General features: G+C 35.6%; 3 protein-coding genes and 1 long non-coding RNA gene across 6 annotated transcripts; 1 reads left to right on the top strand and 3 right to left on the bottom strand.

The window, feature by feature from the left end:
• Window positions 1-729: 729 nt before the first annotated feature.
• Window positions 730-1,999, bottom strand: LOC137246032 (mRNA export factor GLE1-like). The gene is made up of 2 exons (XM_067777150.1): window positions 1,743-1,999; window positions 730-1,685 (listed from the first exon to the last, which is right to left on the bottom strand). The coding sequence occupies exons 1-2, from the start codon at window positions 1,801-1,803 to the stop codon at window positions 730-732; spliced, it is 1,017 nt and encodes a 338-aa protein (XP_067633251.1). The 5' UTR covers window positions 1,804-1,999.
• An 11,971-nt stretch (window positions 2,000-13,970) lies between these two features.
• Window positions 13,971-16,312, bottom strand: LOC137244427 (uncharacterized). The gene is made up of 5 exons (XR_010950988.1): window positions 15,668-16,312; window positions 15,377-15,603; window positions 15,085-15,316; window positions 14,686-15,028; window positions 13,971-14,632 (listed from the first exon to the last, which is right to left on the bottom strand). It is a non-coding gene; the product is annotated as an uncharacterized lncRNA (long non-coding RNA).
• A 440-nt stretch (window positions 16,313-16,752) lies between these two features.
• LOC137246698 (tRNA (guanine(26)-N(2))-dimethyltransferase-like) lies at window positions 16,753-18,099 on the top strand. Its single transcript, XM_067777711.1, has 3 exons — window positions 16,753-17,422; window positions 17,479-17,918; window positions 17,987-18,099. Exons 1-3 carry the CDS (start codon window positions 17,393-17,395, stop codon window positions 18,048-18,050), a joined length of 534 nt encoding a protein of 177 aa, XP_067633812.1. The 5' UTR covers window positions 16,753-17,392; the 3' UTR covers window positions 18,051-18,099.
• A 1,139-nt stretch (window positions 18,100-19,238) lies between these two features.
• On the bottom strand, window positions 19,239-24,301 carry LOC137244426 (uncharacterized). Of its 3 annotated transcripts, XM_067773413.1 has the most exons (8): window positions 23,515-24,301; window positions 23,019-23,439; window positions 22,573-22,950; window positions 22,334-22,502; window positions 22,035-22,147; window positions 20,900-21,303; window positions 20,116-20,830; window positions 19,244-20,054 (listed from the first exon to the last, which is right to left on the bottom strand). In XM_067773413.1, exons 4-7 carry the CDS (start codon window positions 22,490-22,492, stop codon window positions 20,481-20,483), a joined length of 1,026 nt encoding a protein of 341 aa, XP_067629514.1. In that variant the 5' UTR covers window positions 22,493-22,502; window positions 22,573-22,950; window positions 23,019-23,439; window positions 23,515-24,301; the 3' UTR covers window positions 19,244-20,054; window positions 20,116-20,480. The 3 variants fall into 3 exon arrangements, with proteins under 3 accessions (XP_067629515.1, XP_067629516.1, XP_067629514.1); XM_067773414.1 differs by lacking the exons at window positions 22,573-22,950; window positions 23,019-23,439; window positions 23,515-24,301 and having other exon boundaries at window positions 19,239-20,054; window positions 22,035-22,225; window positions 22,334-22,456; XM_067773415.1 differs by lacking the exons at window positions 22,573-22,950; window positions 23,019-23,439; window positions 23,515-24,301 and having other exon boundaries at window positions 19,242-20,054; window positions 21,591-22,147; window positions 22,334-22,369.
• Between the last annotated feature and the right edge of the window lie 53 nt (window positions 24,302-24,354).

Raw genomic sequence — 24,354 nt, 5'->3', positions numbered from 1 at the left:
AATCACGTATATTACTACAACAACGATATATTATAGTTGGTTGTGTGTACATAAAAGCTGGTACAGGGAGGATTGGAAACGCGTCCTTTCCAACCGTCCGATAAGAGTGGCTCGTTCTGCTGAGCTGCTAGCTTTTGGGTAGACCGGAATCAAATGCATTCCGACAGTATAAATAATAAAACTGTGTAATCATACGTCTTGGAGTAGAGCAGGATTGAGAACACGTCCTTCCAACCTCCCAATGAGATGACTCCAAGACTCGTCGTTGGGACCACCAGTTCCCGTGCTGATCGGAATATCATGCATTCCGACACCCCAAACGCTAGAAATCCTATTATTATTAAAATATATTTATAATTTGTAATAATCTAAGTTTTAGGCTTAAAACGCCGTAATAATAAATAAATAATAATAATAATAATAATACGCAGCAAAACTATTTCTCAGGACCGAGGTCAGGAGACGGACCCGGATTGGATTCGATACCTTCTCGGAGCAAGAGAATATGGAGCAGTCTCGCTGCAAGGAGCTGCTGGGAGGATGACAATTTGTGGGAGGGTCGCAACAAATTAAATGGGTACCCTGAAATGACAGTTCTTGGCCGGGAAAAATCCCACGTCGCTCCGGTACATAGAACCGACTGCCTTGGGAAGCGCTACCGTAGGTTGTCTATAAATCCGATTAGTTTGTTCGCGCACATAGTGTGGACAAGTGCTTTAATATTTTATTCTAAACAAACAACTCAGCAAGTATTTTACTTACGTTAGCCGTTTTCCTTTCACCATTACTTCGAGATCTTTCCGATAGATTCTCAATGGTGGCCGAAGTACCTTTGTTTTCGGAACGATTGTTGTTTTCAACATAAATAATTCCTGTTTTTTTAGTTGGTTCAACGATTATATCCGCAATAGATTTTTCTTGTTTTTCCGTTGTTGTTACATTTCTGTTAGTAGTGGCTTTGACTAGAAGTGGTGTTTTCTTTCTTTTTACATTCTTCGTAATAATGGCTCTAGAGTTTTTCCTTAGTTCTTCCAGTCTTTTTTTGATTTCCTCCTTTTCAAACGCGTTTTTTTCATTATAGACTTTTAGTGCTGAAGCGGATTGTTGACAGCGCCTTCGACGTTTTTGCTGTTGTAAGAACTTCCGTGCTTCTTCAACGTTATACGACTTTCTCTTTGTATTACATAAAGCTGAAGGTAATAAATCTTTTGATTTTGTATCTGGAAGATGACTGGACTTGGATCTTTCCTTAGCCCCTTTTCTAGTTGTTATCGGCCGTTCTGATATCAATTCAACTTTATTACTAAGTATTTCAGTTTTACATCTACGAAAAGTAGTTATTGTATTAATTTTAAGCTCCTCATTCTTGTGTATTGTAGAACCTCTGTTTAATTCTTTCTCATTTTTGTCACCCTCTTCTCTACTTGTAGCGATTCCAGTTATGTACGACTTAAATTCTTTCACTTCTTTGTCACGTTCTTCTCTTTTCTTGCTGAACTCGTTTCGAGCTGTATCGATAGCCTCTGATTCTGGTTGCTTCAAATTATCATGAGTATGTTGTATTGGTTTACATTGCTTCTTTGTCCCAATTTTTTTTAATGGTTTTGCCGTGCCCGGATAAGTTAGTTTGGCGACTTGTGTTGTTATTGATCGGGGACTCGCCGACATGCGATTAATGGTATTAGCTAAAAATTAGAACAAAAAAATTATTAATATAATAATGTACGAGAAGTTTTCCCTACTTGAAGTGACGGTGTTTTCCTCAGCGTCTTCTGAGTATCCAACCGGTTGCTTATCATTCATTATGCTGCGTTGTCAAATCAATCCATTCGAAAGCCTATATGTAAAATCTGCAAAACTGTATACTGATAATCATTTTTGGACGAGTTTTAGCAGCTGCATTGCTCATCACGGCTCACTTTATAAAGAGATGCTATCCATACAATACTTTATTCTTAATAAAACTTTCAGACATAGTGTACCTATACCAAGTGTGTCAACTAAGCGATAAACGTCAAAACTACAAACAGCCTCGCTCACCTGATGCAAATCTCAGGTCTAGAGTTGCATTTTTGGTACGTAAGAGTACTTCAAGCTGAGTTGCATTTAATAGTTAAATAAAACTGTACAATTTACAGATGTAATAGTAGCATATATTTCCGCGGAAATAAGAATACTAGATTTGTAGCCTGCAACAATGCGGAAACATACGGGAAGCAAAATTTATTTAAATTAGAGTCAAAATATAAAGCGCCACATGTGTAACATGGAAAAATTTCACTTCTAAGGCTGTTTACACAAATGCATAAGGGCAAAATTATATAAAACGCTTTGGTCACTTCAAAAGCATATATGACACTACTTTATCTTTGCTTGGATTTCAAGCTAAAAAAACTAACGAAACTTTATCGGAACTTCAAAACACAAAAAAAAATTTTATCATGAAAAAGCGAGGCCACTATTCCCCCATAATTAGCGAGTTTGTCATGTTTTTGTTTATTTTTTACATTTTATTTTTACATTAACATTTTTAACAATAAAACATAGCAAATAACACGCGCAAATTATTTCTTCCTCTAATGGTTCACTTTTTTCAAAAGAAACTTGATTCTAATTGTGTTTTTATGCATCAAATTTTCAAACTAAAAAAAAAACTTTCATTTGTCTGAAAAAAAATAAAGAAAAAACGGCCGAATGTCAAAAAAACCTATCGAAAAACAAACTGGCTCATTTGTTTTTAATGAAAGGTTGTATTTTTCTTGTATTTCGTTAGTTTTTTGAAATATAGTTTAGCGTAGGCACGCAACCAAAGCATTTATGTAAATTTTTCTATACTTCGCCCGACAGATGAATTAATGAATGCAACACAACCACAGCGTCTGTTTAAATCCGCCTTAATTTTTGTAGCTGTGAAAGCCTCCTGCAAATATAATGGTGCTGTAATTGCAAACAAATCAAATTCCTATATGACGCTACTTTATTTTCTATGTATTTTTCTTGTATTTTCTCTTATATTTTTTGTCGAGGGAGCCAATAAGGTTTCAATACTGGTGAAAGTATGTGAACTATATTTGAAAAAACTAACGAAATACAAGAAAAAATCAACGTAGTTCATTAAAAACAAACAAGCCAGTTTGTATTGCGATAGGGGTTTTTGACATTAGGCAGTTTTTTCTTTATTTTTTCTGACAAATGAAAATTTTGTTTTTAGTTTCAAAATTTTATGCATAAAAACACAATTAAATTCAAAGTGGAAATTGTGTGTGCAAATGAGTTTTTAATAAGTGTACATTTTTCAGTTTTCATAGTGAACTTGGGTACAGAAATTCAAATTAAAAAGTGTTTCACAATAATTTGAAAAACTCTACGTTTTCTCTGCTTTTTACAATTAAAGGAGTAACCTTCCGTAATAAATTAAACTTTTAATGAAAATCAAAAACTCTGAACTGAACACTTTTCGCCGTGAAATAAAATTAAAATGCTGTGGAACAGGAGTAACACTTTTGTGACTACATAAACCCTGTTTCAATCTTTTACGTCTCTGCACAGAACCCTAATTGACCTTTTTCAACCGAAACAACAATGGTAACACAGATTTTCCCGTTATGCCCACTTAAGCGAGTGCCTGTCAGAAAGAAGTCAACACACTTGTACTTCTACACTATGCTTTCAGAAATTTCTATATGATCAAGAACCATGGTTCAATTATGTACAGGTTGGCTCATCTCATCAGCTGATTTTATTTATGTCATTGCATGGTCGAAGGGATTGTCAAAAGGAGATGGCAAACTCAAAATGAAACCAACACATTGACAACATTTTACTTACACATACAAAAACTGCTAAGTTTTATGTTTCCATTCCATACCATTCGCACCAACACCAATACACATATTTTGACAATTTGAACATACATATTTTGTTGCTTTACAGATGAGCCAACCTTTATATAGTTGAACCATGATCAAGAACACTGATCATAGTAAATTTTACCAAGTAGCGCAACCATTGTTTACTATATAGTTTGGCAGCTTAAGTAGATGTTATGTTGCGACTAGAGTGGAAGGCAGTGGACTAGGCAGTCGAATGTCATATAATGAAGGAATGGTGTTCGGAGTTTTTTCAAAGATAAAAAAAGCATGATAAAAGCTTTAATATAAATAAAACTATTGTTTTAATAACAACAAAAACGCCATATATATTCTGTATACATAAATTTATAAGGATTATCTCACTTTAAAATTTGAATTAAATAATCTAAAGTTTGTTTTTGAAACTGAGTCGAGGACTGTGCGTGTGAATGTGCGTATTTTCACCGATCAGCTGTTAGTTGCGCTACTTGGTAAAATTTACAATGAGCGCAAAGCTGATCGGTGAAATTCGCACATTCACACGCACAGTTCTCGACTCAGTTTCAAAAAAAATCTTTAGATTATTTAACTTAAATTTTAAAGTGCGATAATCCTTACCAATTCATATATATATAGAATATATAAGGCGTTTTTGTTGTTATTAAAAGAATCTTCTTATTTATATTAAAGTTTTTATCATTTATTTTTGAACTTTATTTTAACATTTTCATGCGATTTTAAAGCGTTTTCGTGCATATAAATACAACCATGTGCATATACGTTTTGACATTACATTTCATACACGTTCGTATTTGCCATTCTCATTGTTTCTAAATTCGTAAACAATGACTGTGAATATTCTGTGTGATTTTTCGAAAAAATGTATTATTTTTGTGAAATTTTATACTTAATCTGTGGTATTATGGTGGTCAAAAAGCTTTTATGCAAGGCGACAATGTATTTCGTAATGTCGAAGTACTTATATGTATATGTATTTGATGTGGAAGCTTGCATTTGAGAACACGGTTGCCACTTCAGTCCATTCCCTTCCTCCCCTATATGGTCATCTGGTCCTTTTTTCTCAATTTTGGGTCTTTTTGGCACGGTTTTGGTACTTATATTTCTTTTTCACTGAAACAAAAATTCAAAACACTGCTAAAAAAAATTGCCGCAAATCTATTACCCACATATAATTTTCAATTGGCAAGCGCTCCGGGTGTATTTCTGCCATGAAAAGATCTCAGTGAAAACTCATCTGCCTCGCTGATGCCGCTCGGAGTCGGCATAAAACATGTAGGTCCCGTCCGGCCAATTTGTAGGGGAAATCAAGAGGAGCACGACGCAAATTGGAAGAGAAGCTCGGCCTTAGATCTCTTCGGAGGTTATCGCGCCTTACATTTATTTATTTATTTAATTTTCAATTTACTCCAATGAAATTTTTACCACGAAAATTGCTCTATCAATAAAATGTGGCAGAACAATCACATTTCACTTGGGAGATAATTTAGGCGAGGCATTAAAAATGAAGTGTTGAATGTTCGGACAAATACATTGTCATTAATTTTTGATGAAACAACGAATTATCAGAAAAAGACTTGTTTTAGTGTTTAGATATTTCGATCGGTATTCAATTATTATACAGTTGAAACTTTTAAGACGCTTCATTTTTAGTCTGAGTTCAAAACTCACACTTACTGAATCTAGGCTCTGGTATGAAGTTTAAACTGTGAGTGAAAATAAAAGCATCTATAAAAATAGCATTAACACAATTACTTAGTTTCATTTACGATTTATTGAGTTTGCCACAACGCAAATTTTTTAACCGTTCCTTACTAAAACATAACTGCGCTACACATTTTATTTCATTGCAAACAAGCAAAACTAGGTCCACAACGTTAGATTGGTGAAAGACATAGTCTTATCCTAAAAATTTGAAAATGTGATACCTAAAGGTACACTTTATTTTTGTTTGTGCAGTTTGAACTAAAGCCCAGTGTCTCCTTTATTAAAATTTTATATCGGACACCCCTGAAACATCCTACAATTTTCGCTTATCACAACAAATACGATACTCTAGTAATTTGCCGAATTGTTTGTATTCCAATAAAATAAAACTAAAATTTGGTCCGTTTTTTTGAGGCCTGGTCTTTTTTTCGATAAATTTTGGTCCCAAATGGCAACATGGTGTGGCAACCGTGTTTGAGAATGCACATGATAAGGTTGCATATTTCCGAATTAAATTTTTTTTTAAATAATGAAATAGTAGTATGCAAGAGACTGCCATAGTAGTAGACATGTACATGAATATTATGAACAAAGTTTATAGCTAAAAAAATTTCTTTGAAATATAATCTAAGAGAAGATGGACACGAGGCGTAGCTTCATAGACGCGTATTAGGCACAGCATAAGCAATCTTGAGGTGTAGAGAGATCTTAGCTGCATGCCATATTTTGCAGGCGTCTACGAAGCTACGCCTCTTGTGTATCTTGCCTAAATTCAACTTTTTAGGAGATCTAATATTTTTAATTAATATTGATAAATAACACCTAAAGCAAATACGCTTAAGGTGACTTTTGCGTCGTTTTGGCTCTTGCATTGCGTCTACATCTGACTTTGAACACACGGGCTTTAATTGCTTCAATCCATAAGCAACGCAACGCCAACGTCAAAGCAACACGCAAATGATTAAAAACTTACGTTCTTCTTGAAGTTTCTTGCATTTAAAAAAAAAAACCGATTTTCTATCGCCGTTCAACTAAATAAAAAACATAATTTTGAATTCATGTCGATTTCGTAATCGATCAGGAGAGACGGTGGAATATATCCTCCTGGAACGCGACACAATTTGATCATTTTTCCTCATGTGACAGGGGAACTTTTAACGTCCGTTATTTTAAAGTAACCCTTATTTGACGAATCACTGGACGATTTCTTTCAAATAAAGTGTTTGTTAGCGTTCACCGAAGATGGTGAAAACGGCCCCTGGAATTGCTAGCTTATATAGCCAAAGAAAGTTATGCATAATCAAAATTTACTCAGCACAAAACGAATAGTTAGAGAAAATTTAAAATATAAATAAAATAGATATAAATATTTAGGTTCTTACCTAAACAGCATATGTATAAAATGCATGCAATTTATGAAATCATTTTTATTATATAAAATTAGTTTGAAATATCAGATTTGTCAACATTATTTAAGTCCTGCTACTTTTAACACATTTATAATATTTTAGACGAACTTTTGAGAAGTAAGCAACATGATTAATGCTTACATTAATACGTGTTTCATTTATTTTCATTGAGGAATAAGTTCGTAAAAATAAAAAGTACGTTTTTATAAAGTGCATATGAAGCTCCATATATAAAATGAGTAATAGAAAGAAAATTGGTTTATATATTACATTTTTAAAATGAAAATCTTCTGCTAAAAAAGTATTAGAATGAACATTGGTTTGTACATTACATTTTTAAAATGAAAATTTCTGCTAAAAAAGGAGCAAAACCTAACAACATTTTTTTCATTTTCGTACTTAACTACACTCCCTTTAGTGATTCACGATTTCGGGAAAATTTCGAATAAACTCTGAACATCAATTCCTTCATTATATGACATTCGACTGCCTAGTCCATTGCCTTCCACTCTGTTCGCAACATAAGCTCTATTTAAGCTGCCAAACTATATAGTAAACAATGACACTGATGATCACTGATTACTACGCAGCATGGCGCAAAGTCATTCCGCTATGCTACGCAGTATACCAGCGCGACAAATACATATGTAGTACATTTTTTGGTTCAGTCCATGGTTCAACTATATACAGGTTGGCTCATCTGTAACATTGTGAATGATGACAAAGTGTGATCTCTTATCTGTCAAGCATTTGACAGGCTGTTCAATATGGAGGTTTGACAGGCTGTTCAATATGGAGGTTTGACAGGCTGTTCAATATGGCTGCCATTGCCGAGCGAGCCGAATGGTAAAAAAACACGAGCAGAATAAAGACCTTCGTGAAAAAATAACGGGAAAAGTCTGGGTTACCGTTGTTAGTTTGGCCACAATCGGCAATTAGGGTTTCGTGCAGGGCCAAGAAAAGTTGGAACAGGGTTTATGTTTGCTCAAAAGTGTTGCTGTGTTGCACACAGCATCGATTGTAATTCGTGACGATTTTCTTTCACACGGAATTGTCGTTTGTTATGTATTTCATATAATTTAGATTATATGGGACAGAAAATTTAATAAATACAAATGCAAACGAACGCTCTTCGTTGAAAAAGAAGTTTTAAGTTTAAATGCAAAACCAAAATATGTTTCAATTGTAAATTGTAAAACAAGCTCTATGTGTACATTTACTTATTCCATAAAATATTCACGCCTATCTATTAACCTGGAGATTAAATTTTTAACAAAGTCATAATGTCTTCATCATAACCATGTTTATGTAAACATATTTATTGACATTGCTGCATCTAGAAAATCTGATAATTTCAGAAAAAAGATTCTTCAAAAGAATTACTTACAAATTATATTTCTAGTATATAATAGTATCTGAAAAGCTAATAAACTTGCCAACTTAAATATTTGTAAGTTGTGGATATGGCGAAAAACTAAAAACTAATTGTTTTTGATGCATCGGCCTACTGATAAAGGATTTTAGGTTCAATTTCGAGCTCAACCCCTAATCCAATAATTTGGTGATAACTATTGTTTAAAACTAATTGGTTCTCTTGCTATGTTGTGGCTCCGGCGTTATTATAGGGCACCATTGACCAACTACATAGGGCCAGTTAAACTTCATTAGCTCTAACGCCATATTCGTACCGATACCCATATCCATAACCATCTCCATTGTGATCGATTAATGGTGCCATAACCTTAAACAGCTGACATTTTCGTAAAAATTAGGAAAACACAAAAAATTACAAACATATTCCACAAACAATAAGTCTCTTAGTCAAAACGTATCCCAAACCAATACGTAAAATATTCAAAAAGTTAATAAATTCACCAACTCAAATATTTTTAGGTTATGGATATGGCGAAAAACCAAAACCAATTGGTTGGCTACGGTATGGCACTATTAATCCATTAGCCCAGGGTTATTTTTTATAATCGCGGCCGAAGGCCGCCAACACAGAAAGGTGTTCTGCGCAAAAATACTATGGATCCGACCCCCGGTTTCGGAGGTACCCGCGGGTCTTTTTTCGGTTTTTCGTTAATATCTTTTGAGCGCGTTAAAATTTTTATTTTCCGCCTTCGGATTATTAATACTGATGTCAAGATGCGTCGTAGCGTATTAGCAGTCGACCCCTCAACTAGACTATTACCGATATTTGCAAACAAAATTGAAAATTTTCATGTGGTTGTTATTTTGATGATTTTGTAGTACCCACAAGAAAAACTGTGGGTAAAAGTGTGTTGCGCGGATATAGTTTTGGTCTCCAAACCGGTATTGGACCCACCCAGGGTAATTTTTTATAAGAGTGGCCGAAGGCCGCCAATGCAGAAAGGTGTTCTGCGCAAGAAAACTATGGATCCCACCCTCGGTTTCGGAGCGCCCCGGGGCCATTTTTCGGTTTTTTGGAAATAACTTTTGACAGAAATTAAATTTTGAGTTTCCGCTCTCGGAGTGGTGGTCCTGGGATCAAAACTCGTCTTTTGACACTTCTTCCGATATTTTTGGTCGGGTTTTTGCAGTTGTGATCTAAAGTAAACAATTACCATATTTGTGTATTTTAATTGGTAATTATTTACTTTAGCTCAAAACTGTTAAACCACGTCCAAAAATATATGGAGGAGTGTCAAAAGACGCGTTTTGTCTTTTATAAATAGGTATTTGCAAGAAAAGTTGGAAATTTGCTGTAATTTCCATTTGGTTCGTGTACGCACAAGTATTGCGTGTTCCGAAAACTGCAAGTGTGTTATTGGTACGGAAGTCACGTACGTATCTTTATATACCTCTCGCGACATTTTTGGACATGTTTTAACAATTGTGAGCAAATGCAAAGTGTCACATTTAATTGTATGTGTTATTTACATTAGTGATTGAAAGCAAAGACGCGTGGACCAGCCTTCGGGAAAGCTATCGCTACCACGCCAGAGCATCCAAGCGGCAAAAGAGTGGCAGTAGCGGCGGCGCTGCGTTGGATGCGGCTATATTGGGAGTTTGCCGGGGAAATGGCATTCTTGCCAAACGTTTCACAACAAGGATGTAATTTTGCAATCCACTTTTAACTAACTTCCCGATGACCTTCTCCCCCTCCCCACATTTTGTTTGTGTTGGGGATTGACCTCATATAACTCCTTACTGAATTTCAATGTTCTAGCATGAATATATTCAGAGTTATGTAGTACTAAATATTTATTTTGCATGGGAGGTGCCACGCCCCTTTTATATATCGATATTATTTTTAGCCTATGACCATCCTTGGAAGGTTTCTAGTGGGTTGTGCAAATTTGGTTGTGATCGGTCGATATGTTTAGGACGCAACTCGATCTATACCTACATACATACATAATTTGATTTTTATATATATAGATAGATGTGTAAGTTAGAAGTACCTCATATGTTTCCCCGAAATTTCAGAATTTTTTGTTGTCGAGAGTGTTGAGTATTTTTTCCATATGTTTTGATTGAAAAATCACTTTTGTGCATGAGTTGTATGGTAGAAAACAAGGCTGCACAACGAAATAAACAAATATTTTTTTTTCGACAACGAAGTCAAAAAAAATTTTTTTAAATTCGTTATGTTGGCATCAGAAACAAAATCAAAAACTTAGAATTTTTTAGTAATTTTTTCAGCGTTTTTTGTATGGAAAAAAATACTCAAACTCTAAAAATCAATTTTTTTTACTTTGATATCAACGAAATGAAACTTTTGAATATCGAATAAAAAACGAAATATTTTTATTTTTTTTTAAGAAAATAACCAACACTGTCTACAAAAAAAGTTCTGAAAATTCGGGGAAACTTCTGAGAAACTTCTAACTTGGACATTACAAAACTGCATATTCGAAGAACTTTTGGAAATTCGGATAAAAAAATTCAAGTTTTGATAAAAAAAAGTTTTTGAAGTTTGATCCATTGTCATGAATTCTGTGTGTATACTTCAAAAAATGTTAACATTGTACATGTACTCCCTTGCAGGACATTTACATCTTCATCGAATTTCAGTGAGGAATCAAGCCAATCTCCCTTAGATCCCTCAGAGGACTTGAACAGCACGCAAATTAGTGACAACGATTCCCAATACGACTATGTGAGTATGGGTGCAGATGGTAATATCGACAGCAGTATTGCGCATTTGCATCAGCATCACATTCTGCGTTGATGTCTGGCAATAAGCGCAACAGCATGACGTTCTATAAATAATAAATAAATAAAATATATAAATAGACCTATCATTTTGTATTTACAGAATCCAAAGCGTTCGAAATCGTATACGTTATCTCAAAGTCCAGATGAGAAGTGGGGGCGCTTGAATAGAATTTTAAAAAAGGAAGAGGAGTTTTTGGAGGATCGTAAGAAATCCCCATACGCCCAGGCATTATCGACTTTTGACTGGCTGCTAAATAAGCTGCCACGTTCTGTCGGAGATGACATGTGTCTTCACATAAACAGTATCCTTCTACAGAAAATCGTGGAACAGAAATCCAGCCAGACCACAGAATAAATTGGTCTGTACGTCAGTGCACCACCTGTGATCACATATCGTCCTCATGAAAAATTGTTATAAATTATATTTAAGTAAGCAGGCTAGACCGCGCCGTCGAAATTATGATTCCTTATGTTGGTACGAACAAAACATTGGCCTACAACATACACTCATTGCCAAATTAATAGGTACATACTTGATCGGTCAACTACACCTTTCAGAATAGTTAATTGAATTTCAAAATTTGTCATTTGGATTAAGAATAGTTATCTGGATTTCAGAATATGTTAATTTGATTTCAGAATAGGTAATTGGAATTCAGAATGTGTGAATTGGATTTCAGAAATCGTCAAGTGGATTTTAGAAAATACCTTTCGAACCATTTTACATTTAAATGAATTTATGAAATGCCTTGAACTTACAAATTATATTCCAACTTTGCGTAATAAATTGTTTGATATCTGAAATCCAATTGATGCCTTCCGAAATTGAATTGTCTATTTTTGAAATCCACTTCACACATTCTGAATTTCAATTGCCTATTCTGAAATCCAATTACCTATTCTGAAATTCAGTTGACGTTTTCTGAATTCAAAATGGAAAAGATTTAGATTTGCGAATGATTCCTTCTAAGTTTTTAATTTTTTTTATAACAACATTAAATTTTTGGTTCGTATGAATATGAGGAACTATAATTTCGACGGCACGGTATAAATTGCCAAACCGCCTCAGCCTAATACAGGCCCTTATTGAAAGTATACATTTAATGAATTTAATAAGCTCTTAAAGCGTCAAAATATTGAAGTCTATTAGCAAACTCTTTTGTTCATATTACCCAATATATTATTAGATAAAAAGAAATGTTATTTTATGTTTGTTATAAATTATACCCCTTATTCATAAAAAAGATAAAATAGGTTTATTAAGCTCTTATAATTGGAAATTTGTATGGAAATGTCATTTTAAAAATCTTTATAAACCCTCATGATTTTTTATGTATAAGGGGGTATATTTATTTAATCCCATTATTCATATAAAATATTGGAGGTTTATAAAGCATTTTAAAATGACATTTCTATACAAATTTCCAATTATAAGAGCTTAATAAACCTATTTTATTTTTTTATGGATAAGAGAGGAAGTTTATAGGCGCTTATTGAAAGCATGCCTTTATTATTATTTATTGTATTGTATTATTAATGAGCTCTCCAAGAGTAAATATTGAAGTCTGTTGGTGAAATTTATGATATATAGTGTGCGACATAAATAAAGCACCGAAATTCCTTTCAGAACATCTACATAGCTCAACAAAAGTCAAATTATAAGTTCTAGGATGTTAAGTCTATTTTATTAAGGAAGAACATATACTCAATATAATATATAAATGTTTAGTATATCGACGGCTGAGTGGAAGATCACCCTGTTTCAAAACATTTAAAAAAAAATGCCCTTTCTCAGAAATTGTTTCAAGAACGCCTTAACTTAGAATCTTTTCCTAAAACGCCCTATTTTATAACTTAGTTCCAAAACGCCGTATCTTAGAATGAGTTTACAAAAGGTCATATTTGAACGAAAACTAAATACACTTGCAGCTGAGATAGGGCGTTTCTGAAACTCATTCTGAGATAGGACGTTCTTGAACCAAGTTTTGAAATAGGGCATTTTTGAAACAAGTTCTAATTTAAGGCGCTCGTGAAACAATTTCTGACAAAGGGAATTTTCGAAAAATGTTTTGAAATACGGTGATGTTCCACTCAGCCGTCGATGTGGTCTTCACAAATAAAAGCAAAATATTGGGGCATATTCATAGTCAGAATTAAGTGGGTACTTAAAGTTAGTTGTAGCTTTTTGACAAAACTTCCAATGGGCTATCTGTCAAAAAAGTTGCAACTAATTTAGAGTATACGCCCCATTGAATTAAGAACTTGAATTTAAGATTTTACTTAACCAAAAGCAACAGAGACTTCGGTGCTTTAGTTTTGGCGCACACTGTACATATCGTCACTTGATTGCCAGAAGCGTGAGTGTGCCATTTTTTAAACTTTGATCTAATCAGGTCATTAGATGAACCATTAAATATTCTATATTGTATCAAAATCTCGATTAAAATGCATCACAGGAAGGCTGTATAATTTGCATCACAAAAAGGCACTCTAATTTGCAAAACATAGCTAAATCTATAATAGAAGCCACCTAAACCAAAGTTGCAAAAGTTACAAAGAATTAATCAAACTTTGAAAAACGGACATCAAAATTTGCATCTTTTGTGGCAGAGAGTCTAGCAAATTTTTGAGTACGCAATTTTGTAGCCCAATCAATTTCAGAATAATGGTGTAAATGCTAGAACGACTAAAAAGTTTATCTGAATTTTCAGAATTTTTTTGTAAAGGCTGTTGAGAAATTTCTTCCATACAACGCATGAGAAAAATTTTCTTTTGTATGGAAGAAAATGTTGAACAGCCTCTACAAAAAAGTTCTGAAAATTCAGATAAACTTTTTAGTAGTTCTAGCATTTACATTATTATTTTGAAATTATTTGGGCTACAAAGCTGCGTACTCAAAAATTTGCGAGACCCTCTGCCAAAAAAGGTGCAAACTTTGATGTCCGTTTTTCAAAGTTTGATTAACTCTCTGTAACTTTTGCAACTTTTGTTTAGGTGGCTTCTATTATAGATTTCGGAGCCACTGTTTGTATGTATATTTATTTTTAGTTTTTAATGTTTCTTTGTATATACATACATTGTCTGAAAGTGAAATTTATAGACTGAATAAAAGCCTTCAATTCCAATTCTATATTTAATTTTGCGATTTTATATTTTTTGTATGACTTTGGGTCCATTAAAGGAAAGTACAGCGTCCAAAACCATTTTAGAAAATAAATCTTCTTGTTGATGAATAAGTTTGGAGGACATTGCTGTGGCAGCGCCTTTTTCCAATAAAGCACGTTGTTATTCCTTTGATTGGCGCCTCTACATGTACAGCCATGTCATATTTTGGCATAATTGTAATGCTTTACGTATAGCTTTAATGATGATATGTGCATGCATGCCTTCCTCAACATATGGCTTAACTTGTTTTAAGATTTCACCTGCTTAAAGTACTACTGAAGTGGTGCCATCGCTGACCTGATAAGAGAAACATTTTTATTCTACACATTCTAATATAACAAAAAACTTACCTCAGCATCTTGAGATTTGGCGATGTCGACTAGAGTTTTACGGCTGGATGCACAATATGCAATAGTTTCATACTGCTTGCCCCATCATTTGAAATTGTGGCCTTCCCACTGGAATCATCAATATGCTCGTCCATACTGCGTGGACCCAATGTAGTGCGTATAGCGTCCACAATTGATTGCGAGGCATTGATGTTGGATATGAGTTGAGGTTTACCTTGAGAGCTATCGGTAACCAAACATTTTTTACACAAAAACTCATACGTACCCAATACAAGTTCAGGACATTCATATTTATCGACACGCTGTCCGGTGTGGCCCAAATGTTGGAAATATTCAGTTGGCACTGTTGAGAAAAAATATGGATCAATGAACACAAGCAAAATTTACAGATTTTTTTACCATCTGTTGTTACTTTACACACAAGACTTTGGAAACGACGACCAGCATCTACAAATTGTATATATGAGCCTTGCAAAGATTACATCTAATTGCACCCAATTCACCAAAATTTATAATGGGTGGCTCGTATTCACCCTCAACCGTGCGTGTCATTGGTGAGACGGTAAGTGTAATGGACAAAGCTGTTGTTTTTAATAAATCAGCTGTTGCAGGTATGCAATACAAAGACGACCTGCAAAGAAGAAAGATCAATGTAATTGCCAAACAAAACATTAATTTCGATTATCGATACCTAACGTAACGTGGCGAGGAGTTACCCTAATTTTCTACCACATATTTTGTGATCACCAATGGTGGTAATAAACCCTGTTCATTAGTAATAAAAGCACCACCAGCGCTATTTTGATTTTCAATGATAACGCTTATCGGATTTGGCATCTGATCGGGATCTAAACGGCGTTGGGCTTGATCATACTGTTGCGGCTGTTGATATTTACCAGTAACAGTTGCAGGTGGTTGCTAAAGAAAATAACACAAAAATAATCATCAGCTAATTTGTAAATTATTAGTTGTATTAGCATACATTATGACCAGAACGTCCGAACGTGTCCGGGTATTGGGGGTTGACCCGGCTTGACTGAGCATTGGCGTCTGTCCAGGTTGTGTTGGTGGCATCATTTGACCCATGTAACCACGTGGTGCACCTGGTTGTTGTAGAGGATAACCTGGATTTTGAGGTTGTGGTGGATAGCCCGGATTTTGTGGCATTGGCAGATAGCCATCCTGGGGAGGTTGTTGCTGCTGTTATCGTGGCATTGCATAACCCGGTGGCTGTTGTGGTATATACCTTGGCATAACTGGATGTGGTGTCATTGCCCCACCTGGTCCAGTAGATGCGGGCGGCATACCTGGAGGACCTTGTTGCTCATGGCCACCAAATGACTGGCGCATAGGGTGTTGAGGTGGCATTTGACCGGATTTTGACTGCATTAGACCAGGCTGTCGTGGCATTGGACCCAGTTGCGGTGGCATTTGCTGGTGTGGAGATTTAACACTGCCGGCAATTGATGTTGGTGGTGTAGCTGACCAATTTGAGGACCACTCTAGAAAAATAACAACATTTATTAGACAGAAAATTATCAAAAATATATGTTTGCGAATACTTTCCCTAATAAGGAAGTGACATTCTTTATATTTCTTTTGTTTATGTGCTCTTCTTCTTGCTTGTTTCACTATTCACCGTAGATTTTTAAACGTCAAAATTACTTCCATACTACTATTTTTCACGCAAGAAAAAAGGCAAAACCCTGCAAAAACGCTCCACGTCATTTTACTAGTCATTTTACGGTCATTGTGACTTTCTGCAGCGGTTATACCCTGCAAAAATCGAGTGACCAAAAACGCACACAGCCACACGAATTTTTGACAGGGGTGACGATTTGGAATGAAAAATTGTGCAAATGAAATAGCATGCTGACAAATTTTGCTTTCCCACAATGCATCGTGCTCTCTCGCACCTATTATTTTCAAAGGGATAGCAAAATACGTCATTTTTGCGTGCGAAAAATCCGCCATTTCTAATTCTGCAGAAAAGTGGAAAATTTTTTCAATTTGTGTGATTTACATTTTGCAGAAATTTATATTTTTTGGTCTACTAAAGTGTGTTTTAGCAAAAAAAACTCATATCAATGTCTGCATGTTTATAAAGAAAGAAAGTGAAATATGTAATAGCATAGTATAAATAATCGTGAGCAATTCTAATGCAGAATAGTAAATTTTGATTTCCACATACATACAAGAAAAAAATTCTTGTTACCATTAAGATTTATTATCCCAAAATTGAAAAAAAAAAAAAGATTAGAAAATTCGGTGTAAAAAAACGGCTATGTGTGCAATAAAATCGCTTCTCTTGTTGAGATACCCCTCCATGGTCTCCATTAATTATTGTGACGGAGGTGTGTTTGCAGCAGCAAAGTGAATCCAAACAGTGTAGGTCGTGGTGGTTGTTGTTCGTGGTCCGCATCAACTGGACCAGGTGTGGCAATGACGCCACATCCAGTTATACCAAGGTATATACCACAACAGCAACCGAGTAATGCAAGGCCACGATAGCAGCAGCAACAACCTCCCAAGGCTGGCTATCATCGTTGATTTATAAAAAAACAGTGTTGTGCATCTTTAATGCTTAAATATTTCCTCTGTTGAAACAGTTTCCACGATTCACTGTTCAACGAAAGCAGCAGCCAGCGTATGCCACCACCGAACAGCTGATAACAAAAACTTGGATGCACAGCAGTTTAAAGCCAAAATGGAAGTTGAGGAAATATCTGAAAATAAGGTAAATATATGTTTCGTGTTATTAACAAAATCGCCCTAAATTTTATGAATTAACAGATCGCTACGAACGACAAAGCACCCGAACGTGTGATCAAAGAAAGCACTACAGAAATTATTGCCGGCGGGGCCGTATTCTACAATCCAGTACAAGAATTTAATCGTGATTTAAGTATTTCAGTACTTAATGTATACTCAAAGCGGTTGATAAGAGAGCGGGAAGCGGCGGCGCATAAAAATCCGCAAAATACAAAGGAAAGAAACAATGCTAATGACAAGAAACCATACACGGCTGGTGGTGTAAAATACGATGATGGACTGCGAATATTGGAAGCGCTTGCTGCAACAGGTTTACGTAGCATAAGTTCTGCAAAAGAAGTAGCAGGCGTGCGTGAAATTGTTGCAAATGATCTATCTAAGGTGGCAGTAGATTCCATTAGCGTAAATATGCGACACAATGGAGTGGAACATTTAATTGTGCCAAGCGAAGGGGATGCAATGTAGGTTTGATATACGAATCAATAGCTAGTGATTTAACTGTAATAATCAATAATAAAATTCGCAATAGGACTCTCATGTACCTTTCAACTTCATATGAGAAGCGTTTCGATGTTATAGACCTAGATCCTTAATGTTGTCCGAATCGATTTCTGGATGGCGCTATACAATCACTGATGAGTGGAGGTTCATTACTTGTAACTGCGAATGATATGGCTGTGCTGGCAGGCAATACGCCTGAAGCCTGCAATGCCAAATATAGTTCTGTGCCTTTGCGTATGAAATGCTGCCATGAGATGGGGTTGCGTATACTATTGCATTGTATTGAAACGCACTCTAATCGTTATGGAAAATATATTGAGCCACTTTTGAGCATTTCTGCCAATTTTTATATACGCGTATTTGTGCGTATGCATAGTAGTCAAGCGAAGTGTAAATATAGCATGAGGTTGGTATACAGCATTTTGGCCTTTTACCACAATCCAATTACTTACCATATCTTTATATTATGAAGCGAAAAAACACAAGCAGGTCCTTGGTGAACTCCATAAACAAGCGTCGGACCTTTATGCTAGGAATTGCCCGGTGAATCCAGTACTCAAAGAAAAGTATGCAAACCTCGCGGAAGAGGAACGCATACTCCCCAGAGAAAAGCGAGTCACTCTAGCTCAACTTCGTTCTGGATACTGTAACAGGTTAAACTCTTACCTATCCAGAATCAACCCCGGCATACAAAATGTATGCCCGCTTGCAATGTGTCCCCACATGGCACCAACCATCTCTTTAATTGTAATGTGGAACCAACGCCTCTAACGCCTCAACGCCCCTTTCATTATGGTCCCCCCTGTCGAAACAGCAAGTTTCCTTGGACTCCCGTTAGAGGATATTGATGATAATTTCTGATCGGTCGCACCTATTGGATGGGGCGAAGCACTGCTACAATAACAACGTGTGAAAGATGGTTGCATCATTCGTTTGTTGCTCCCTGTTGCTTTGCTTATATTTTTTTTCTCAATTTTAAACAAATTCGCAACAATAACTAAACTTTTAATTTGTTAACAAAAATAGAAATGCGCAACAAAATTTCAATTGGCAAATCAGCTGACTTCGAAGATTCGAAATTCCTATTCCCCAATTATTGTTCTCTCTAGGAGAAAAGAATTGGAGGAATTTTTTTGCGGTGCTATTAAGGCAATGACCTTTGACCTCGAGTAATTTTTTTTAGCTCGAATAGGATAGATGGGGACTTTTAATTTTAATATTTTTATGGTAAACTAGAGGTCCTCACTAAAATTTGGATTTGTAGTAATTTTTGTTATTTTAATTGTCTAAATTAGCCGTTCTAATATTAGAATCGCCACTCTCAATAAAAATCAAAAAACAAGTATGAAAAAGTTGTTAACGTTACAGTGCTTATGGATTCATTTTAAGAGTGCATTAAAAGAAAAAAGTTTTGTTAAGCACATTTTTAAAAAGGAAAGGAAAGGTCGGTAAAAATGAGACTTACCATATATTCATATCGGCTGCTGAGTGGAATATCACCAAATCTCGGCTGCCATTCCAAAAACTTCCTTTCTCAGAATTCGTTTGAAGAACGCCCTATCTTAGAATTTGTTTCATAAACACTCTAGCTATTGTCAAAATGTGTTGTATTTGAGCTCAGATCGGTCATTTTTGAAGCCAAATCTGAGTTAGGGCATTCTTCAACCGAATTCTGTGATAGGGCTTTTCTAATATACGGGGTTATTCAAATATTTTCTGAGAAAGGTGCTTTTCGAAACGGCACCCGAGACCGGGTGATATTGTTGAGCAGTGTTTCGCCCCACCTAACTGCTACAACAACAACCGGGTGATAATCCAATCAGCAGGCGATATGGATATAAGCTTTCATTTAGTTGTCCCATTTTTACTGAGCTTTTGTTTTTGTGCCTTTCGTTTTACGGATATGTTTAGATATAAGTTTTTTTATTAACTTTTAAAATAAATCCATTTTTAACTGCCGCCCGTTCAAACTCTGAACCCTATTGTATATTCTTACGATTTCAATGAGAATGATTTCCCACACTCTGAGCACGAGTATGGTCGCTCGCCGGTATGCATACGTATATGTCGCTTTTGCTTAGATGAAGTTGTAAAATCTGTGAATTAACGATCAGTAAAATGAATATCATTTACAATCACAGTCTTATAAACCTTTACCCTTGTTGCAGAAATTGCACGTATATTTTCGTTTGGGTTTTGGCGGCTGCTGAATTTTAGTGGCCAAATTTTGCTTTAATTTAGCCTCCTCCTCCTTTAAGGCTGTCATATTTCGCTCCCGCGTTTCTGGATCTTCGTCTTTGTGCGTAGTTAAATGCGTACGTAACTTCGTAAAGTGAGGAAAAGTTGATGGGCAAAACTCACATCTATGAATATTTTTGCCCAGATGTGTACGTAAGTAAATGCGACAGCACTGGATCGCTTACAGCAAAGGTGCATTCGCAGTATTCGCATTTGTATGGTTTTCCACCGGTATGAGTACGTATATGACGGCGTAGATTTAGAGTGTAGGTAAAGCCTTTTTTTTAAAAGCTTGTTGTCGCTGAAGTTTCACTGCCTTTTTGAGCGCTTTGAAAGCTTATGTGTGATGATGCATCATCACCACCCAAAGAACTATTAGACTGATCTTCGCAATTTTCCTCTAGTATAGTAGATGGTCTGAGAAGTTTCACCATTTTCAAAGGTGAAGTTTGTAAAGTGGTATCGCCCACTATTGTGGAGTCCCACATTTTAGATGGCGCTTCAATATCTTCTAGTAGTGTTACATCAATACTTTTTAAAGGAGTTTCATTATCCAATTGATGCTGCTCCTGTACGCATAAGTCATGCAATAGACGTTGCAGTGATTGTGCTTCTTCATCTATTTCTTGTAGTTCTAAGATTATATTATTAAATTTATACCACGCAATCTTATCAACTTTCAATATGTTGTATATTCACTTACCTTGTTTACAAGGGATTTTAAAATAGTTTCCATCGGCGCTGCGCTTTTTAGCATCTTCTTTAACCATATCCTTGTTCTCGCTATGTATGTACTTAAATAGTGTGCTGTTAGGATCGGATGCTGTTTTATCACACATTTTTTCCAAAGCCATAAAACTTTCATCAGACGTACGTTGCTGTTGGCATTCAAATATAGTTTCGTCACAAGATGCCTTAGTTGAAAAATTATAAGGAATCCTCTTTATAGTGTTTGCATGGTTGGATTTATTTTCATCCTCCATTTCAAATAGTTTGTTCATTGCATTTCCGCTAACAGCAACGTTACTTTCGTGTTGATCCACATCCTCTACATCCAAGCTAAAGCGTTGGCAAGATACCGGCTCTTTAGCAGGCGTTGTAGCCTTTCTAAATGTGTTCGTGAATCGAGAAAAAAATGTTGAAGATATTGTTTGTATTAATTTTTAATAATAGGTATATATTACCATGCTAAAGTGATTTATCTTTTTAAAAGTAAAGTAATAAAGTTATACAAGCTAGTAGCTACTTTTTAGTCAAAGATTTGGAAAAATTTCGAATTCTTATATAGTAAGCCAATTTACTCTACAGTATTTAAAACATCCATCTCCATGCTCACTCGAATGGCTCATCACAAACAAGCATGCAATTTTAATGATATATTTATAAGCATTTACCGTTGCATGACAAGTAATTTCTTGACTTTTGCACGCCAAGCTTTATTTGCTTGAAATTTTTCCAATCCAGACATTTGTATTCAGGAAAATTGAAAAAGAGCAACAAACATCCAAGTTATATTTTGTTGAACCACAGCAGACAAGGCGCGGTAATCTTCTAGGGTTTTCGTTACGAAATATCTTTTCCAGATAAGCTTATACCACTTGAGCACGCTACGTTGTGTTATTATTTTATCCAATAGTTTCTTAATGGTTGCCCCATCATTTGAAATTGTGGCCTTACCACTGGAATCAACAATATGCTTGTCCATATTACGTGAACCCAATGTAGTGCGTACAGCGTCCACAATTGAATGCGAGGTATTGATGTTGGATATGATGAATATTTTTTACATAAAAACTCATGTACCCAATACAAGTTCAGGCATACCGCCGATAACACACCTTTTAAACGACGTTGTGTCCAAATCACTTAGCGGTTTTTCTTCTATGATTTGTAGCAATTCTTCAACAAACGTTGGATCATGTATGGGATGCGACCAAAGTGGACCGCCCATCTATATTTGGGAATATAAGAAACAATTTGGTGTGAACAATTGGTGCCAGTTAACCCTCTGAAAAAGCGACTGACGCGCCTTTTTGAACGGACATAACCGTTTAAACGGTTAAGCACCAATTAAGTAAGAACGAAAAAATTTGATTTATTCGAGTTTAAATACTTAAGTGGGATAGCTGAAACTTACATGATGTTTATCACCGCAATGCGCACAATTTGTATTAACATTTGGTCCAGTTGGTATACCGAATTTTTCTTCCGCATTGCCTTTATCTGAGATCTTGCTTTTTACAATACCCATAGGCTGTAGCGTATAGGTATCACAACCAGTGCATTGAAATACCATTCATTGTTTGCTGTGTTCATAATATAAAGATATGGTAAGTAATTGGATTGTGGTAAAAGGCCAAAATGCTGTATACCAACCTCATGCTATATTTACACTTCGCTTGACTACTATGCATACGCACAAATACGCGTATATAAAAATTGGCAGAAATGCTCAAAAGTGGCTCAATATATTTTCCATAACGATTAGAGTGCGTTTCAATACAATGCAATAGTATACGCAATCCCATCTCATGGCAGCATTTCATACGCAAAGGCACAGAACTATATTTGGCATTGCAGGCTTCAGGCGTATTGCCTGCCAGCACAGCCATATCATTCGCAGTTACAAGTAATGAACCCCCACTCGTCAGTGATTGTATAGCGCCATCCAGAAATCGATTCGGACAACATTAAGGATCTAGGTCTATAACATCGAAACGCTTCTCATATGAAGTTGAAAGGTACATGAGAGTCCTATTGCGAATTTTATTATTGATTATTACAGTTAAATCACTAGCTATTGATTCGTATATCAAACCTACATTGCATCCCCTTCGCTTGGCACAATTAAATGTTCCACTCCATTGTGTCGCATATTTACGCTAATGGAATCTACTGCCACCTTAGATAGATCATTTGCAACAATTTCACGCACGCCTGCTACTTCTTTTGCATAACTTATGCTACGTAAACCTGTTGCAGCAAGCGCTTCCAATATTCGCAGTCCATCATCGTATTTTACACCACCAGCCGTGTATGGTTTCTTGTCATTAGCATTGTTTCTTTCCTTTGTATTTTGCGGATTTTTATGCGCCGCCGCTTCCCGCTCTCTTATCAACCCCTTTGAGTATACATTAAGTACTGAAATACTTAAATCACGATTAAATTCTTGTACTGGATTGTAGAATACGGCCCCGCCGGCAATAATTTCTGTAGTGCTTTCTTTGATCACACGTTCGGGTGCTTTGTCGTTCGTAGCGATATGTTAATTCATAAAATTTAGGGCGATTTTGTTAATAACACGAAACATATATTTACCTTATTTTCAGATATTTCCTCAACTTCCATTTTGGCTTTAAACTGCTGTGCATCCAAGTTTTTGTTATCAGCTGTTCGGTGGTGGCATACGCTGGCTGCTGCTTTCGTTGAACAGTGAATCGTGGAAACTGTTTCAACAGAGGAAATATTTAAGCATTAAAGATGCACAACACTGTTTTTTTATAAATCAACGATGATAGCCAGCCTTGGGAGGTTGTTGCTGCTGCTATCGTGGCCTTGCATTACTCGGTTGCTGTTGTGGTATATACCTTGGTATAACTGGATGTGGCGTCATTGCCACACCTGGTCCAGTTGATGCGGACCACGAACAACAACCACCACGACCTACACTGTTTGGATTCACTTTGCTGCTGCAAACACACCTCCGTCACAATAATTAATGGAGACCATGGAGGGGTATCTCAACAAGAGAGGCGATTTTATTGCACACATAGCCGTTTTTTTACACCGAATTTTCTAATCTTTTTTTTTTTTTCAATTTTGGGATAATAAATCTTAATGGTAACAAGAATTTTTTTCTTGTATGTATGTGGAAATCAAAATTTACTATTCTGCATTAGAATTGCTCACGATTATTTATACTATGCTATTACATATTTCACTTTCTTTCTTTATAAACATGCAGACATTGATATGAGTTTTTTTTGCTAAAACACACTTTAGTAGACCAAAAAATATTAATTTCTGCAAAATGTAAATCACACAAATTGAAAAAATTTTCCACTTTTCTGCAGAATTAGAAATGGCGGATTTTTCGCACGCAAAAATGACGTATTTTGCTATCCCTTTGAAAATAATAGGTGCGAGAGAGCACGATAC

Source organism: Eurosta solidaginis, chromosome 3 (assembly GCF_040869045.1).
Source record: "Eurosta solidaginis isolate ZX-2024a chromosome 3, ASM4086904v1, whole genome shotgun sequence".
Taxonomy (NCBI): domain Eukaryota; kingdom Metazoa; phylum Arthropoda; class Insecta; order Diptera; family Tephritidae; genus Eurosta; species Eurosta solidaginis.
The sequence above is the reverse complement of the archived record's forward strand: the minus strand, read 5'-3'. Positions and strand labels throughout refer to the sequence as shown.

Coding starts and splice junctions, on each gene's coding strand:
- LOC137246032 (XM_067777150.1), bottom strand. CDS start 1,803: ATGAATGATAAGCAACCGGTTGGATACTCAGAAGACGCTGAGGAAAAC. Junction 1,686..1,742: donor GGAAAACACCGTCACTTCAA/GTAGGGAAAACT, acceptor TCTAATTTTTAG/CTAATACCATTAATCGCATG.
- LOC137246698 (XM_067777711.1), top strand. CDS start 17,393: ATGGAAGTTGAGGAAATATCTGAAAATAAG. Junction 17,423..17,478: donor AGGAAATATCTGAAAATAAG/GTAAATATATGT, acceptor ATGAATTAACAG/ATCGCTACGAACGACAAAGC. Junction 17,919..17,986: donor CCAAGCGAAGGGGATGCAAT/GTAGGTTTGATA, acceptor AATTCGCAATAG/GACTCTCATGTACCTTTCAA.
- LOC137244426 (XM_067773413.1), bottom strand. CDS start 22,492: ATGGTATTTCAATGCACTGGTTGTGATACCTATACGCTACAGCCTATG. Junction 22,148..22,333: donor ATTGCGGTGATAAACATCAT/GTAAGTTTCAGC, acceptor TCCCAAATATAG/ATGGGCGGTCCACTTTGGTC. Junction 20,831..20,899: donor TAAAATCCCTTGTAAACAAG/GTAAGTGAATAT, acceptor ATATAATCTTAG/AACTACAAGAAATAGATGAA.